This window comes from Haemorhous mexicanus, chromosome 3, assembly GCF_027477595.1.
Source record: "Haemorhous mexicanus isolate bHaeMex1 chromosome 3, bHaeMex1.pri, whole genome shotgun sequence".
NCBI classification, from domain to species: domain Eukaryota; kingdom Metazoa; phylum Chordata; class Aves; order Passeriformes; family Fringillidae; genus Haemorhous; species Haemorhous mexicanus.
Window position 1 is genome coordinate 89,504,071 of NC_082343.1, and position 17,443 is coordinate 89,521,513.

Genomic DNA, 17,443 nt, shown 5'->3' on the forward strand with positions numbered 1-17,443 from the left:
ACCATGATAAAAATACCGTGGGTATTCTCTTTTTTCCTCTGAAAACTGCATGCTGAAAGTTTCATGGGAAAACAACATTTACACTCATTTTTGTTGTGGGAATGCTCACACACTTCTGTAGTGGAAGTTCACATTATTTTTTTCTTAACACCTCACGCAGAACTATACATTCAGAAAAGCTTTTAATTATTGAGTTCAGGAAAAAAAAAAAAAGAGAGCTTTGAAGGCTTCGATTTTTTTTACGGCCCTTCTTAAAGAAAACAACCTACACTCTCTATGTCCTGGAGAAATTAATCACCTCTTCTACCTTCAGAATCCTATTTTAAAATTCTGGTTTTGTCCAAGTAAACAAACTAAGGAACCAATAATAAAAAAAAAAACAAACCTCCATAAACATTACTGTGCAGCTGTTAGTAATTCATTAAAAGAAAACCACTCTAAATTCTTCCGTAGATTTATTCTAAATTTCTGACTCAACTTCTTATTTTTATTTCCATGTTGCAACCTTTAGAAGGATGACCTCTCTTCCAAAATAAATGAAAACTTGCAAAATAGCCCTCTTTAGCCTTCTCCAATACTACCACAACAAGAAAATACACACGCATCTTAGTGCACAGATTAGCTATTCCTCTCGACCTTGTGACAGTTCTGTGCTTTCATGAAGAGTTTTACTAGTCCCAAACTATTCCAGTTTTCTCTTTGCATGTTAGAAAGTCACATGTTTTGGGGACTGGGCTTTGCCATTTTAAGTACTTCAATTATTATATATATTGATTATACAAATTTATATAAATTATTTATATAAATGATTTCATTGAATTTATTATAGGATTCTTGTTGAGAAAGCCATGCTAAGTAGACACAGAAAGTGAACCGATGGCACAGAAAGCCTGTCTTTAGGCTCCAGAAATGGTGTGATTAAGCCTTTAACTTGGGCTGCCCAAAAAATAATGTGCCAGTGCTAATGTGTATGCTGGGGAGAACATCACTGTATACTTATCCATTTCATGCATTTTTTCCCTCAATTCCACTAAATATTGAGAAAACCTTATTGCCAAACCAATGGAACCATCTCTTTTCCTCATCATTACATCATTATTTCTTTTGAAAACTGTTTTCTTCCCTATTCTTACCCAAAATAAGAATTGAGCTGATTTAAGCCAAGTTAAAGTCAAACTGAAATGTTCATGAAATGTTGAGTTACTGATACATCAGTATAAAATACTGATATTGAAAAAGGTTTAAAGAGAAAATGAGGTTTCTCTTAGTGAAAAAGAATGATAGACTGCACTAAATCCAAGCAGTCTGAAAACAGGAATGACTGAGGATCTTGAAACAAGGAACAATTTAGGATAAAGAAATACAAGCAGCAAAGATGTCAAGGTGGCATCGTGTTGTTCTTTCTATATTAAACTAGCAATAAATGGCATCCAAGTTTGTGGGTACAGCAGAAAATCATACTCATAGAGTGAAAATTAACTATTACTGGTGTTTATGAAGAAACCTAAAGCTGTGCTATCGGTTAAGTAAGACTAAGTAAGCACTGAAGTACAGTGATGGAAGAGAGATGCATGACCCACCAGTCTCAGAAATCTAGCTTGATCTGCAGTAGTGGTAAATGAACTACATCATCACATCAAATGAAAAACATTTCAAGAAGTCAATTTTAGTCCCAGAAGTTGAAGCACTTGAAAGAAAATTGTTATTTTTCCCAGTGGTTAATTGTGTGTACTTGGAGAATACTGGGTGCAATGTGTTCTGTGCCATAGGGTTTACACGTTTTACTGGATTCAGCTACTTAACATAAAGAATAATTACACCTTCAAGTATAAGACCATGACATGTTCTGTGAAATATTGCTAAACCCAGTTTCACTATCTTCTCTTTTAACATGAGAAAAAAAATATAAAACAAGTAGAGTTAATAAGGGAATTTAAAATTATGGCATTGCCATCAGCCCACACACTTCCAGCCCCCTTGAAACTTGGGGGATTATCAAGTGGTGACACGAGCAGCTCAGTCAAGTGAGAAGGAGCACCTGCTCCCTGTTGGTATGTACACTATCCAGTTCAAGCATGATTCTAATCCCTTGTCCTGGTCAAAATGAAGATGGTGTCTTGTTTCATATACTTTAATTTCTATAATACCAATCATCTTCTTTCTCTTATACCACATGAATACCTTATTAAAAGTAAATTCCACAAGTTATTAAGTAGCACCTTAGACATTTTCTATAGTTTGGATGTATTTCCAATATACATAAGAATTACTGTAACAGTTCTTTTTAGACAAAGATTTTATTTTGTAAACAACATAATTAAAGTTTCTTTTAAAATATTGTATTTTCATTATAACAGAAAATTATTTTAATCCTTTTTTTTGGCATTGTGGAACCATCTTGTGTGGGAAAGGAGAATGTTATTTAGGGAAGTCTACTGATGTAATTCTTAAGTTTTTTGCACTATGGCTACTACCACCACAATGCCTATAAGGTTTTGTTGAGGAATAGAGTAACAGCATTCTCTTCAGACTTACTCATTCTATTTTCATTCACACATTGTCTCAATGAATCGCTATATTCCTCCCTGTTTTTTATGTGCTATAAGAATTTTTAAAAAGGCATTTAATTATTAGCTTGCAGTTATCAACCTCTGCTACAAACACACCCAGAAAACCTTTACAGAAATCATTTTTTATACTCTTCTCACCCTTGATTCCTTACATGATGCCCTACACAAGTACTTCTATCCACTACCACTCTTTAGTACATTCACTGATCTTGCTGCACATGATGGCATCCTGATGAAAAGCTTTCACTAGCAAGAGCAAAGAAGCATGAAAGAGCACAAGACAGATTTCTGTGTGTAGGCAGAAAAAGAGACACATCCACTACTGAAGTATAGGAGAGAACAGCACAACAGGATTACTGCTGAGGTCTTTCTATATGCCATGCTAGCTTAACCTGGCTGTTGGAAACACAGCACTGGTGCACAGCACTACAGCCACCATTAGCACTGCTGACCATGAGGATCCCATGCTCTCAATGTGGCACCACACTGGCTTTCAGCTCGTAGGTGATCAATAACTTTGTTATTAATGATGCTACTTCACTGGCTGGCTCATATCACAACCACCTACCTTCTCTCATGTACTAAGTTTCGGCAGAAAAAAGTACATTTTTTCTTCTCACCTCCTCTTCTATTTGTATAGAGTGGAAATATGTCTTCTGTGCTGGTGAGCAGTTGCCTCATTTCTTATTTCCTGATCCATGGTCTCACACTAATTAGTCTTACTGACCCACTGCCTTATGTAATTTTGTTCTATCCTTGCTCATTTTCACCCCATGTCATAACACTGCAACTGAGTAAAATGCAGGTAGACTTGGGACACTACATCCAGCCATCCTAGAAGCTGTTTACAGTGACTGAGAAACACAAACATGGCCCTGATATGTCAAGAAACATCTAAACAATTTATCCTCAAGCATAGTGCTATCAATATTGTAAGGTTTACAACAGACAATGTGAGTACCCCAGTTTAATACCCATTAAAATGGGGTATTTTTTATATACTTGACATCTACAGTGTCCCTCCCAATGGTAAAAAAAAATAAAGTAAATTGATCCTCTACATTTTGTTTGTAGATAACTCCTCAGATAAAGATTTGCTAACTTTATTTAAATAAGGGATAAAGTAATTTTAATTTATAAACCCTGAACTTTATGGAATAAGAAAAAAAACATTCAGAATGCTAGTGGTGACATGGTATTGAAAAAAACAAACACATTCAGATACCATAGTGGTAACATAAGAAAAACTTCCATTTTGCCTGCACTGTACTTAAAAGCATTACTTCCATTCCAACAAACACTGGAGTTCTTCCTTTAAACTATGAATTACCACTAACCATTTTGCACACAAGGACATGACATTTTTTACTGAAACCTTGAAAACCTTGCCCACTACCCAATTAAACCTAGGTTATCAACCATATTTGCCAAAAAAAAGAATAGATCTGGCAGAATTGTGGGAATTTCTTTAATATCACCATTTACTGCAAAAATATAGGAAGATTTTAGCAAAAGACTCAAAGATTGGATTTTCTGTTAGTGGAAACTATTATTTTGTGTGGTTGATTTTTATTTTTTTTTAGTCCTTGTTAAACTATATGAACTCAGCTTTTTAGAATGAAAAAGATTTTTTTATCATGTTGAAGTACACTTAAGGCTTATTTACTATAGCAAATTAAATATTCATGTTACCATTTATTTGAGTCAAAACAAAAAAATGTGTGGTAGCGTAGAGCTATAGGATTTCTTTTTTATTTTTTTTTTTTATTTTAACAGCAGCCTTAATTCTTAAACAGGTCCCTGATGTTTGGCATATCAATATTTTATTGGTAAAGGTGTGCTGTACAAAACATAAAAACTTTATATACTCCAAGGGCAAATTACTTCCCTTCCCTCTTGGGATTAGTTTATTTTTAATGTAGTTCTTTGAGGGTTTTAATTCTTCATGGGTTCTTAGGCAATTTTGAATTACAACATACATATTTAATAGTAATGACATCCAGGGAAATATTTTCTGTGGTGGAGATAATACACACACACACTAATAGTAAAATATACAAAGAAAACCCCCTAAATCTCCAACAACTAAAAGGACATACACAATATGCTTACTGACCTGTAACTAATTATAGTTAAACAGTATCTGCTGCTTTTTTTATTTGACTACAAGGTCACCTGGATTGTCATGAACTATAGCTTATGAGCTGCACAGCCACTGCACAGCCACCTGCTTACTGCCCCTGCCTCACACCAAACAAGACACAGCACAAACACATGCCCCTCCAGAAGGAGCCTCACAAAAAATACCACTTCTCCACCAGCAGACCCTTCATTGCAATGCTACAAGTTCACCTAAAAACTGCACCCATAACCAACCATCCAAGCACCTTGTGAATATTCACTTCATTTTGCTCCCACCTGCACGGTTCTCACAGTTAATTAATATATGGCACAGGTATTTGCCCCTGCAAGCAACATTTCCCTCTATGAGTCAGCACAGCCCCTGCAGGTACCTACCTGCAAGGTTTACAAGCTCTCCAGAACCCCTGTCAGCTCCATTATCACTCGTTTAATGAATGCTGCCACATGCCAGTGCCTTCCACACTGCCCTGACAATAGAGAAATACAGCACGCATCCACTGCTCTGAGGCAAAGCTTCCAATTCTCCTGTCCTCCCAAGCACAGGACCCTTTCTTGCAAAGCTGCAAGCCTATCCGAGCTCCTGCTGCCCCAACCATCCCAGGCACAGCTTGTGACTGCTGTCACAACGCTGTCACAGAAAACTGAAGCCCAGCAAACTTATCAGCCACTTTGTAACAAAGCTATTCCACCATGGGAGAACTTGTCCACCTGAGCATACAACTCAGATGCCTTCCATATAGCTCACAAGCACCACCACACACTATTGTCTCATATAAATGGTCCCCCATACAAATTAAGTCTTAGCAAGGGCAAAAACCAGCCTGGGTAAGGCTCTCACAGCCCCTTCATGGAAAGATCTCTCAAGGCTATGAGCCCACAAGAAGTCCTTCCATTTACCTGACCTCACACTTTGTTCATGAACATTGTTGATACCAGGAGCTCCCATCACCCCACTGGCCTCACAGCATCTGGAAGTTCATCCCTCCCAGGCTGACCGCCTCCTGCTCAAATCAGTCTCTTCTCACAAGGCTACAAACAAAAGAGTCTGAATTTCAACCCCCTCTTACTTAGTACGACTACACTTGTTCTCACAGCAAATGGAAACATAGAAGACGTATCTATTGTTTCAGGACGTGAACGTGGCCACCCCTGCCTGCTTAGGTCTCTGAGCCCCTTGTACCAAGGCTGAGGAACGAGCAAGGCTCTTAAACATCTCCCCCCATGAGGTGCGGGTGCTCCCAGCAGACACCCGGTACAGCAGCCCACCCTCCGGACGGGGCCCCGGGCTATCCTTGGCCACTCCTGCAGACAGGCAGATCCCTTTGCACCCAGCAGTACGGCCTTAAGCTGAGACAGGGTAGGCTCAGATTAGATATGGGGGAAAATTTCACTGTTAGGGTGGTCAGCCATTGGAATAGGTTGCCCAGGGAGGTGGTGGAGTCCCCATCTCTGGAAGTGTCCCGATCAGCTGCTGGGTGATGCGGTTTAGTGGTTTAGGGGTTACACTGGCAAGTGCCGGGTGGACGGTCGGACTGGACGATTTTAAAAGGTCTCTTCCAACCTTGGACTCCATGATTGTATGCATGCAGCACTTAGAGCAAAGTAGCGACTAAGACACGCGGCAGCACCTTGAAGATGAGGGTCTCCCACTCCCCGTGCCACCAAATCCACACTCTCGGGAACACGAGCTCCGCAAGGCACCTCCAAACCCCACACCCCTCCCGGCCCACGGCTGCCCTCACAGCGGGCACAGCGTCCCGAAGCGAGGCTTCCCACCAGACCGGGATCCTGCACGAAGTTTGGCACTATCGCGGTTAAGTCGAGCCCGGGCCAGGAGCACGGAGGTGCGGGGCTCCCGCACACCCTCCCGGCACAGCCCCCCGGGAGCGGTCCCGACGAGCCGGCACCGCCCGCACACCTGCCCGGCGCCCCGCAGGGACATGGTTTAGATACATTTAGAGCAAGAAGCAAAACCAAAAGGATTGAAAGTGCTGGATACCTCTTAGCGCACCTTTTAGCCTTTCTCAAACCCCCTTCCTCCCCTCCCGCTGTCCCTCAGGCAAGAGTCAGCTCGGACCGAGCGCTGCCCTGCCTCAGCCTCCCGGCCCAAGGAGGGAAGGACGGGCAAACCCTTTTCGGGAGCAAGAGGTGAGGACAGCTCTTCATCACCCCCATTCTCCCTTCCTGCCCCCCGACGACTGCGCTCTGCCACGGGACGGGGCCGGGGGACTCCGGCTCCCGTCACTTCTGCCCCCGAGGAAGCGCCGCTCGCCCGCGACCGGCAGCGCAGGCGGGCCGGGAGCCCGGGCTGCGACGGGGCGGCGGCGGGCGCGTGACGTCACGCGGCGTGGGGCGGTTGCCGCGGTGACGCGAGCCCGCCCCGCTTTAAGCGCCGCCTCGGCGGGGCGGCCGCGCTGCCGCTGACGGAAGTGAAGATGGCGGCGGCGGCGTCTGACCTGCTGACGGGATGGTGCCTCTTCGGCCTGGCGCTGCTGGTGAGAGGCGGCTCTCCCGCCCTGCCGCGGCCCCCTCACACATTCCCTCCCCTTCCCTAGGCCGGTACTACTTCTTCTACGGCCTCTCGCTGTTGCAGTGCCGGGCGTCCCGCCCGGTCTCCTCGCCCGTGCCCCTGGGGCTGCCCCGGCCGCGAGTGCTCCCGTGCGGCTCCCGCGGGTGCCTCGGCCGTGGTGCCGCAGGGCAGAGCCCGGAGCTGGGAGCGGGGGCTGCCTTGCCCTTCTGCCCGGCGAGCCGCGCTGTTTGTGTTTTCGCGTGTTCCGTGTGTGAGCGCTGGTGGTGTTGCTCGAGCTGCTCTTAAGGAAGAGTGACTTTTGTGTGGTCAGTATAACCCTGGTGCTGCGTGCTCAGGTAAAAGGTGTGTTGATGCTATGCCAGGCATCCGTACAGGGTCTAACATCAGTACCAACTTGCTGACATTGTTATTATACAACTCATAAGTACTTTTCCATGTGTATTTCAGGCCATTTTAATTTTCTGCTGGGTTTATGTGCGCAAGTATCAGAGTCGGCGGGAAAGTGAAGTGATTTCTACCATAACAGCAATTTTTGCCTTGGCCGTCGCTCTTATCACATCGGCGCTCCTGCCAGTGGACATATTTTTGGTCTCGTACATGAAAAACCCAAATGGTACATTCAAGGTATGGACTTTAAAAAATATTAAGTGCCTCTTCCAAACAAGCACTTGTGTTGCAGAAGGATCCTCCTGCATTGTGAAAGTGTTTGAAATCAGTGCTAATACCTGTTTTAGTGACTTGACTTTTCTCAAAGCTGGGTACTAGTACTCTGCATAAGACATATCTGGTATTTGTACTGGGTTTCAGTTTTGACTTCTATGCTTTCTCTGATATTCTACTCATTTCCAAATGCTTGTTCCTTCTGTTGTGCATAAGAGTGAATGTACTGTCCTGAAGATATAAACAAATTGCTTAAGTGTTGCTTTTTAGTGCATTGTGATGGGGCATTGTAGAATAAACTTGTTGCTCTTTTGTTGAAAAACTGACTGTATTGCCCCTTTGTAATTTAGGATTATTTTAATTATCAGCAAACAAAAATTGGTACTGGAACATTTAAAGATTTACAAAGATTTACTGTGGTATTCTACGTGCAATGTAAGGTCTGAATTAGCAAGCATTTTGAAAGCTGCAGGAACCCTTGGCAGAGGGAAATGCTGTAATATCTCTTTTTGGCTGATAAAGCCTTAACTAAACTACTGCATTTATAAACTGTAGGGGGTTGCTGTGCAAAATGAGTTCCTAATAAGATGACTAGCTGTCATCTGCTCTAAACATATCTGCAGGAGATCTTTCCAATGCTTCAAATATTACTTGAATTTTCAAGAAGAATTCTTGAAGGCATTGACTTGGTGTCTTTGTGAGGATATTGTGAGTAACAAGAGGTCGAACTGGAGCATGTAGCTAACTTCAATAACAACTTACTTGGGTTTGGAGCCTTACTGGATCTCTTGTAAAAGTTATGATCCTGAAACAAATCAGAGAGTGGGAGACAGCTAAATGCCTCCACACCAGCTTGTATTTCCTTCCTGCCCTACTTCCAAAGGAAGATAGAGGTCTTGCCAGATCAGTGTAATGCTTCAAAACTAGCTTGCAGTTATTACAGTGCTTTTTTTGGTTGGTGCTTATATAAATGCAAGTTATCAGAAGCCTTTAGAATTGAGCTGTGATGTGTTTTTTGTCATCTTTATTGCTCATGGTGAATACAGAATAAATTGAGCTGTTAGTCCATGTTATTTTGAAAAGTTTGTGTTTTCAGACCTTGCTTGTTTGGAATTAAAGATTTTATAGACGATGGAAGCAGTCTTTCATATGTCAGGATTCTTGCAATTCAATGAAAATAGTAGTCTTAAATACATTGAGCTTGACTATCTAGAGAAATAACCATGGTGCAACTAGGTCCAGCTGAAAAATGCGCATCTAGTGGGGACTAAGCAGAATTCTGTGCTGCAAAGGACACATTTTTGCTAATGTGTACTTTGCCTGATTAGAAGCAAACCTGTGAGAATGGGTCATCAAAGGTGGTCATGCAGTCGCTATAAATTTTTACTTAAGGAAATACAATTACTAGAAGGAAAACTACTTATAATACTGTTTTTTGTGGGCTAGAATTCCTGGTTGATGGACACATGTTGTGATATGGTGAGGTGGGTAGGTTCTATTTAAAAATTGTACTGAGAGCAAACATTTGTCCTTGTGGTAAACATTTTTTTGTAAAGTACCTTTTTCCCTAAGCTTTTGAGGCTTCTTTGTCCTGCTTAGTTCTTAATGTTTGTAGGTACTTCTTATGGCTTGTTAAAATACAATTGCTTCATACTGCCTTGAAGAAGCATTTTTCTGTGTTTAAGTCTGAGCTGAATTGAGTTTCTAGCTTTGCAGAAATAACAGGAGATCTACTGGCATTAATGCGTTTGATCCAAACACAGGTGTTGAAATTATGGTATAGAAATATTAATGTGGCCTTGTAGTTTGAGTGAATCTGAAATCAGTCAGAACCTACAAACCTATAGGTAAACACAGCTTTATTGATTTGGTAATTCCAGTTTAAGGGGTAGTGAGGTTAGGAGGCTGACAACATCTTAAAATGAGGCACATGGTGATCTGCAAGGACTGGGGGTGGTGATCCTGATGGATCCTGATCCTGAGGGTCCCTACCAATTCAGTATTGTCTATGATTCTGTGCTCTTCATGAATTGTTAAAGCTTTTAAACTGTCCTCGGTAACATGTGCTTCTTTCCTGCCATTGCTTTGCAAGATGGGTAGACTGAATTGTGTTTAGAATATTTCCTGTAGATTACTGTCCTTTCTCTGGACCATTCTTTCAAACCCAACACTTCCAAGACCCTATAAATGATGCTGGGGTCTGAAGGACTATGGCTCTGGCAAGAAACCTTTGTTGCTTTGGATGGGCAGAGGGAGTGAAGTCTTTAATCTTCTCAGTGACTTTTTGAGGGAGATCCAGGTAGCAGATGTGGATAATATTCTCTGTAGATAAATTAGTAGTTCATCAAAACCTCTAACAGGATGATTTCAGATCTGATGCCAAAAGAGTTATCCAGTTCCTAAGTAAAAAATTCTTCTTCTGTATGTATGCTTTTCCTCTGGGTCCCAGCTGTAATTCCTGGTATCAGTGTTTAGAGTCGTGAGAAACAAGGGTTCTCAACTTGAAAGAGGTACTGTATGTGAACTTTCAGTTCACTTTTGATGTATCTGAAGATACTGTCAACTTGTAAATATAGCTGAAGGTTTGCAAGATGAATAAGCTTGTAGCAAACCTAGGGAGAATCACATTACACTGACAGCAGAGGTTAAATTGAAGGTTTTGATGGTTTAAAGTTCTCATTGAGAATTGTGTGTGTGTTCTGTGACAAAGGAAGGTGGTATGTCCTGGCTACAAAGATTGGCTGACCTGTAATACCCAAGCAGAGTATCTTTTACTGAAGGTTGTGAATATTATGCTGCTTTCTGGAGGAATTCACTTTAAAGTGTTGTGTAGCCCTTTTCCATCATATATTCTGAAGTGCCTTCCTTGACAAGGGCTGTGTACTATGCCTTGGTCAGCCTTTGTTAACTTGAGGTTTTGTTCATTTCAACAGGACTGTTAAGATACTGTTTATACATGTTTCAGTTACTACAAGTTATTGTTTATGGTGAAAGTGTTTTAGCACACAATGGTGTATCTCACCACATTTTGAGACTTAACAAATATTATCTTAAGGTTTTTATACTGAGTGAATTGAGAAGGTTTGGTTTTGGTAAGTTTTGCACAGTAGTTACACAGTAGATACACAGTAGAATTCACTGTAACACCTTTTCTGGAGGATGGGATTACTTTGATTCCTAGTACTGTTAAGTAGGAAAGGAGGATTTTGGTTTAATACTAATCAAAACTTGAGTCTTACCTTGTAAGTGAAGTCCTGATAATGTTCAACAGCAGCACTTCAGCTCAAAGGTTTTGACTGTAAGCGCTGTCAGTGCTTTACTTTGTTTCAAATGATTTCAAATGCATCCAGTTGCATCTGATCTGTTTGATCTGAAAACTTGTTGGACTTAGAACAAGTACGTAGGAAGAGAAAACCTCGCCATAGCTTAAAAACATAATATTGTTGCTGGAACCCAAGTTCTCTGGGTCTGACCTACAAGTCTCATAAATATTTAAAGCATAGCTGATGCTGTCTTGCAGCAGGAAGACTGCTTGACACAAGGATGCACACATCATTGTACTGTCTTTTTTTTTTCCTACTGTTCTAGCAGAAGGCAGAGAAGGTAGTGAAACCTTTCCTTTCATTTTTGAAATGTATGAATTCCTGCTACTATATGAGTTAAAAGCCAGTGGCTTCTTTCAGTTTGGTGGCTTCTTTAAGACTGAATGTGTCACAAGCCTTGGGTGTCTGCATGAGCTGTTGAAAGCCAGTTGTCCTCTTAATGATTCAAAGAGTAAGCATCTGCTTGATGGGAGGTACTTTTTGCAGATCATTTAAGGTTTTTTGCATTTAAGGAGGGTGAGAGGGGAACAACTCATTATGTAGATGCCCAGAATACAAAACCACTAGAAATGTCTACGGTGTTTATTTTTAGAAGGATGTTAACTGAGAAGTTATTATTGACTGAGACTGTGCCTCCTTCCCGAGTAAGAATTACTACTTATGAAGCAATAATACTTGGCCAGAACATTGTTGCTAGGCAGATGGGGCTGAGATGTGCATGTTTCTGGATGCTACTTTCCATCTGGCAGTCAAAATCCTGGCACTGTCCCATTTTGGAGGTAACAGGCTGGAAGATCTGGATACTAAATTTTCTGATATCATGCTATGACTCGGTCTCCAGTCTTTCATACTGCATCTTCCTTTTGCTGCCTAAACTTTGGGAGAGGCTAATCAGAAGAATGAGTTATTGGAATAAAATCCCAATATTGCTGGGTGGAACGTGCCTGGACTCGTCCGGCCCTGCTCTGGACCAAAGGCTGCAGCTGTGGTGTTTCACCTCAGAGACACCTTTGGCTGGCTGGAAGTTGCAGTTAGGCACTCGGAGCAAGTCCGAGTGGGAACTCTGTTTACCTCTAGTAGTGGAAAAGGTTCAGGCGACAGTGAAGAGGAAAGGGAGCGGATTCCGCCGGAGGGTTAAATCCAGAGTTTTATTCCAGGGTCACAGAGCTCTGAATCTTGGTAACAGCTCCAACAGAATAATGACCACATGGTCTCCATGACTTTTAAGCCCACAGGGAGGGGGGAGGGAAAGAATAGGTGAGCCACCAAGCAGGTGGAAGAGGGAGGGTCTCAAGGGACAATGACACCTGGACAGGCCAATGACCCCAGCCAGGTCTGAGAAACATCTTTTGAACTTCTGCCAATCACACGACGCCCTTGCTGTTATGTAGAGCTTGATGGACATTACTTCGGAAAGGGGGCAGGGGTGAAGGGAAAGAAGAGGTTGGCACACCTGAAAAGGAACTGGGACAGGATATTGCTTCACACCACAACGAGTGCTTCATCTGCATTTGATGAAACATCACAAATACTGAGACCTGTAATGTTGCTTAACTTTAAGCTCTGTTAAGGGACATTTGCTGAGTACTCATGAAAGTCTTACAGGGTGCAGCAGTGGCAATAAAGATGTCAAATTTAATGGGGACAAAAGAATAAAATTTGTGGCTGTTCCTCACCAAAAATGGTGGAAAGTCAGATGAACTTGCATTGGTTTTTTCTGTGGAAGTTATCTATATAGTTTGAATAGTACTGTTCTGTTAAAATATGTTAACATGAGTCACTAACTGGACAGAGTTGCTGGGAGAAGAAATACTCTGCTCAGTGATTAATGCAGGAGCAAGTGTTCTTTGTAACTAATTTTCCATGAATATAATTATGAAATTAATCTTCTAAGGGAGCTTTGCTTTGGCTTTAGCATTTAGGTAAAATAAGTGTCTTAAGCTGCTTTTTTATATCTTTACTTACATAGCAATATTTTACGAGTATATGTACTTTTTACACTTTAACATGACATATGTTACAAAATACTTAAGCATAATAGTTTAATATGGGTCATCGTGCTCATTGTATGTATCATTGCAGTTTGTGGTTTCCCTTGTCTCTCAGTACAATGCATTGGTACAGGTATTTTAAAGGTGATATGTGTTTGCTAAACTGCATGGAACAAAATGAAGTACAGCACAACAGTGCAGAATGCCTGAATTCTGCAGGTCCTAAGAGAATTTGTGGTCCCATTTTGACGCCTTAAACTGTTTGTTGAAGGCAGTATGAATTTTCACCTCCCTAATCTATTGTGCTTCTAAGCCATTTGCTGTATATACTGTAAGCTTCAGCTGTAATGAATGGAGAAGAAAAAGACTAGATCTAGGAGGCTGCTCAGATGAGTTCTCAGCTGAGTCCTGGATGTGCTAGTTGAGTAAAGTCCTATACCTAGCAGCTTAGTTTGTCATCAGAGGTTGTAAGACTGTCAGAGCTCTGATACTCATTAGGTAGCAGTGCTTGCTTTTGACAAGACGGTGCTGCTGTCAGGAGCCTTTGAAACAGCTCAGATGGACTGGTTACTGCCTTTGAGTTGCTGATGGTGTGTGCATATGGATAACTTGCCAGTTAGAATTAAGCATTTTGCTTTGTAGTTTGTTTAAATGTGGGGCTTCGGCAGCTGACTGAAAGCTGATATGATAATTATTATATACCATGAAATTGGCTTGCTTTACGTATTCTTGTGCAGACTAATGTAAAGTTTGTATTCTGAGGCAGATGTAAGTAATGGTGACATGTACCCATTTGCAGTTTGAGTTTGTTTAATGTAATATAGCAGCTCACTATTTTACTATGGTGTAGTGTATGTTTCCTAGTCTGGTTCTGTATGCAACTTAATTTGAAAAACAAAATGAAAAGCAATTGCCATGTTTAAAGTTCTTCATCTGTATTGTGTTAAAAATGCTTTTCTGTAGCTGAAGGAGAAGCAGTTCTTGGGCAGCTAAGCCTTGTTGTATTTCCATTACTAGCTACCTCTTCTGTACAGTGGCTGTGCCTCTTAAACTTTGGGTCTCGCTGTTGCTTTTCACGCTTGTTCTTGGTTTTTGTGCATTTTAGATGTCTCCGTTGCGCATAGGAGAGACCTTTTTTCTAATAGCTACTTGGAATCAAGCAATCCAAACAGTCCAGTTCAGTCTTGGTTTTCCCTTAGGCTTGATTAAAGTAAGCATTTTCTTAATATATAACATGAGGCAATTTAAATGTTCTGTATCTGTTCTTTACTTATTGTAATCAAATTCTTTTGTGGCATATTTAAATACAAATGCCTAGAAATTTCTTTTTGAAAATACTGTTGGGTGTGAGCCTGGCAGTCTTCCAAGACTGAGCTTATTGTACGCCTGACAGGTACTTCAGGTGTTGTTTCTGCCCCTTCTGCTAAAATATTTTTCATCCTTTTTTTTTTTTTCTGATTAGATATCAAAATGGATGTGTATTTTTCTACTCAAATTCCAGCTGGATGACAATCTAATTTAGTACATACAGTGAATTTTAAAAGCTTAATGTAAACTGACCTACTGGAAGTCTTAATATAGTAAGAAAAAGGAAGCTGCTGCTCCTTTTCTGAGATAGTTGAAAAAGTGTTCATGGTATGTCATCAAGCCCATATTCCAGATGACTTTATGCAATTTTGAGAGAGCTGATAAACCAAATGCCAAAATGTCTTTGTCTTAGGGGAGCAATGTTTAAGTAGTGTGCTCATTTGCATTTTCATATCTGTTAGTGTGTGCATCTTTACAACTAAAAGGGTTTGATCTCACCAGTTTGAAGAAAGCCTGCATACAGAAATGAAAAGGGCTTTGACAGTAGTTGATTTTTTTTTTTTCACCAATTTGGTTATGTTGGTATGTTCTGTAGTTTTTAAAGAATTCTTCTTGTGGATAACTACTTTGTTGCTCTTGACCACATATAGATTGGATCTCACAAAACTAAAACAATTCTGAAATATGTATGGGCAGCATTGGACCATTGTATTCGATTCCTGAGTTTTTCAGTGATTGTCATAAAATATTTGGCTTCCTTAAACCAAGAGTTTCTCTCTTGGAGGAGAGGGAGTGGGCACAAGAACTTGATTTCAGCCACCTGGCTGACTGCAGTTTCCAACATAGTTAAGAGTTGTATTTTCACTTTCATTGCTTCTATTCTCCTGACCATTCCCTAGGACTGAGTAGTGCAGTTACTTTTGCTCTTGTTGAAATAAGGGATATAAGTGCTCTTGGAATTTGACTCTTGTAAAGTTAGGTATTGCTAAGTTGAATATTCATGTAATTCAAGTCTTGGTCAAACAAAAAAATGAAGTCTTGTACTTCTAGAAAAGGAGACGATAGCTTAAACTGATGTAATAACTAACAAAGTAAAAGTTAATGAATTATATATAACTGAGCTTAATAAAAAATTCTTTCTTACTCTTATGTTTAAGTATTGCTGCATCTGTATATGCAGATTTTAAACAAAGTTATTCTGTAATGGAGATATTGTGTACATTGTGTACTTTGTCCAACTGTGTGGCCCATGGCGCAAGACAGCTGTTAAAACAAGGCCACAAAACCTGTCAGATCTGGAACACCTCTCCTGCAAAGACAGTCTGAAAGAGTTGGGGTTGTGCAGCATGGAGAAGAGAAGGTTCTGTGTGGATGTTGTTGCAGCCTTTCAATTTAGAGAGAGCTTATAAGAAAAATGTAGAAAGAGTTTTGACTAGGGCCTGTGGACACAAAAGAAAATGTAACCGCTTTAAACTGAGAGTTGGATTCAGCTATAAAGAAGAAATGTATGGTGAGGTTGATGGTTCTCTGGAACAGCATTCCCAGAGGAGTTGTGGATGCTCATCACCGGAAGCATTCCAAGGTCAGGTTGAATGAGGCTTTGAGCAACCTGGTGTTCCTGCCCATGGCAGGATGGATGGACTAGGTCATCTTTAAAGGTCCCTTTCAACCCAGACCATTCTATGATTATCTTCACAGACTCTTATAAAGGTACTGTGAGAATTAGCAGAACATTGTGGGAGCTGCCAAAACTGCCTAATACTCCTTTGGGTCTAAAACCTTCCTTTTGTGCAACTGTCCTATGTTTATTCTTCTTTGCCCAGTGGTTTTCACTGTTGATAGCACTCTAGCATGGAATTCTTTAGAAAGTAGTGTTTTTATTTCTCTCCCTTTGTGTTCTTTAGTGGTTGATTCTCATGTAGTTTTCTTTTATTACGTTTGTTAATAAATGCTTCTATCCTTTATTGCTAGGTCTGGGCTGATGCTAATGTATCAAGGCAAATTGAAGACACTGTACTTTATGGATATTACAGTAAGTATTTTAGCTTTTTTTTTTTTTTCCAAGTAGTAGGACCTTAAGTGAAGTAATGAAGTTTTTAGAGGTCATATTGGGTTACCCTTTTTTGGTTAAACATGAGTCTTATACTTAGTGCTCTTCAGAGAATATTTTTTATCTTCAAGAGTCCCCTAAAAATGAAAATATACTCAAGCCAGTTCATGAAAAGGCTAATGGTTTCTGTTGTATCATCTGTGGTTCACTTGTCTCCTGTGTGGGTATTTAGTAGTCCCTTAAGGGAAACATGTGGTTTTGCTGTAGCTTTTATGGCACTTAACATATGCAGCAGTGTGAAACTCATCTACCATATATAAGGTTCATGCAACCATGAGTGCAACACTTTTAAGTGTTCAGATTCAGCAGCTGCCATGTTGCAAGTAGCAGTTACTGTGGAGGAGCAGAAAGGAGTTGATTCAAAAGTGGTAGTCCTAAATAGAACTGATATTTTAAAAAGTGACTGAAATAAAATAACTGTTCACCAAACCTCTGTATAGTCTTATACCTGTTTTTTAGTGGTCCTCGTGAAACTTCTGAGAAGTTTTACTACTGATGGATATATGTGTAGTGGGTATAGAAGTGTGCTTAGCACAGTTTGAGTGAAATGCTTGTTTCAGTTAATGGTGTAAATTCAGAGGTGGTTGCCTGCTTCTGGTCACATTTCCAAAGACTTGAAGATTTTTCTTTTAGATTATTTTGGTTCTTTGAAAATATTTTTTAGATCAGGAAATGATTTAAAATAGTAGACTTATTTTGTGAAATTACAGATTAATTATTACCTGACAGTGATAATGACAAACTAGAATAGGCTTCACTCAGCATAAAAATGAATAAAGTCAAAAGTAGTACGAAGACTTCTGTTTTCA

The 17,443-nt window shown here is 40.5% G+C and overlaps 1 protein-coding gene across 2 annotated transcripts in view; it reads left to right on the forward strand.

Annotated features, from left to right (window-relative positions):
• Nucleotides 1–7,076: 7,076 nt before the first annotated feature.
• LMBRD1 (LMBR1 domain containing 1) overlaps nt 7,077–17,443 on the forward strand; it is a 67,503-nt gene continuing 57,136 nt past the window's right edge. For both annotated transcript variants that reach the window (XM_059842657.1, XM_059842658.1), the window contains exons 1-3: nt 7,077–7,207; nt 7,690–7,866; nt 16,496–16,556. In XM_059842657.1, coding sequence (XP_059698640.1) covers nt 7,148–7,207; nt 7,690–7,866; nt 16,496–16,556 — 298 coding nt within the window. In that variant the 5' untranslated portion in view covers nt 7,077–7,147. The remainder of the gene's footprint in view (nt 7,208–7,689; nt 7,867–16,495; nt 16,557–17,443) is intronic.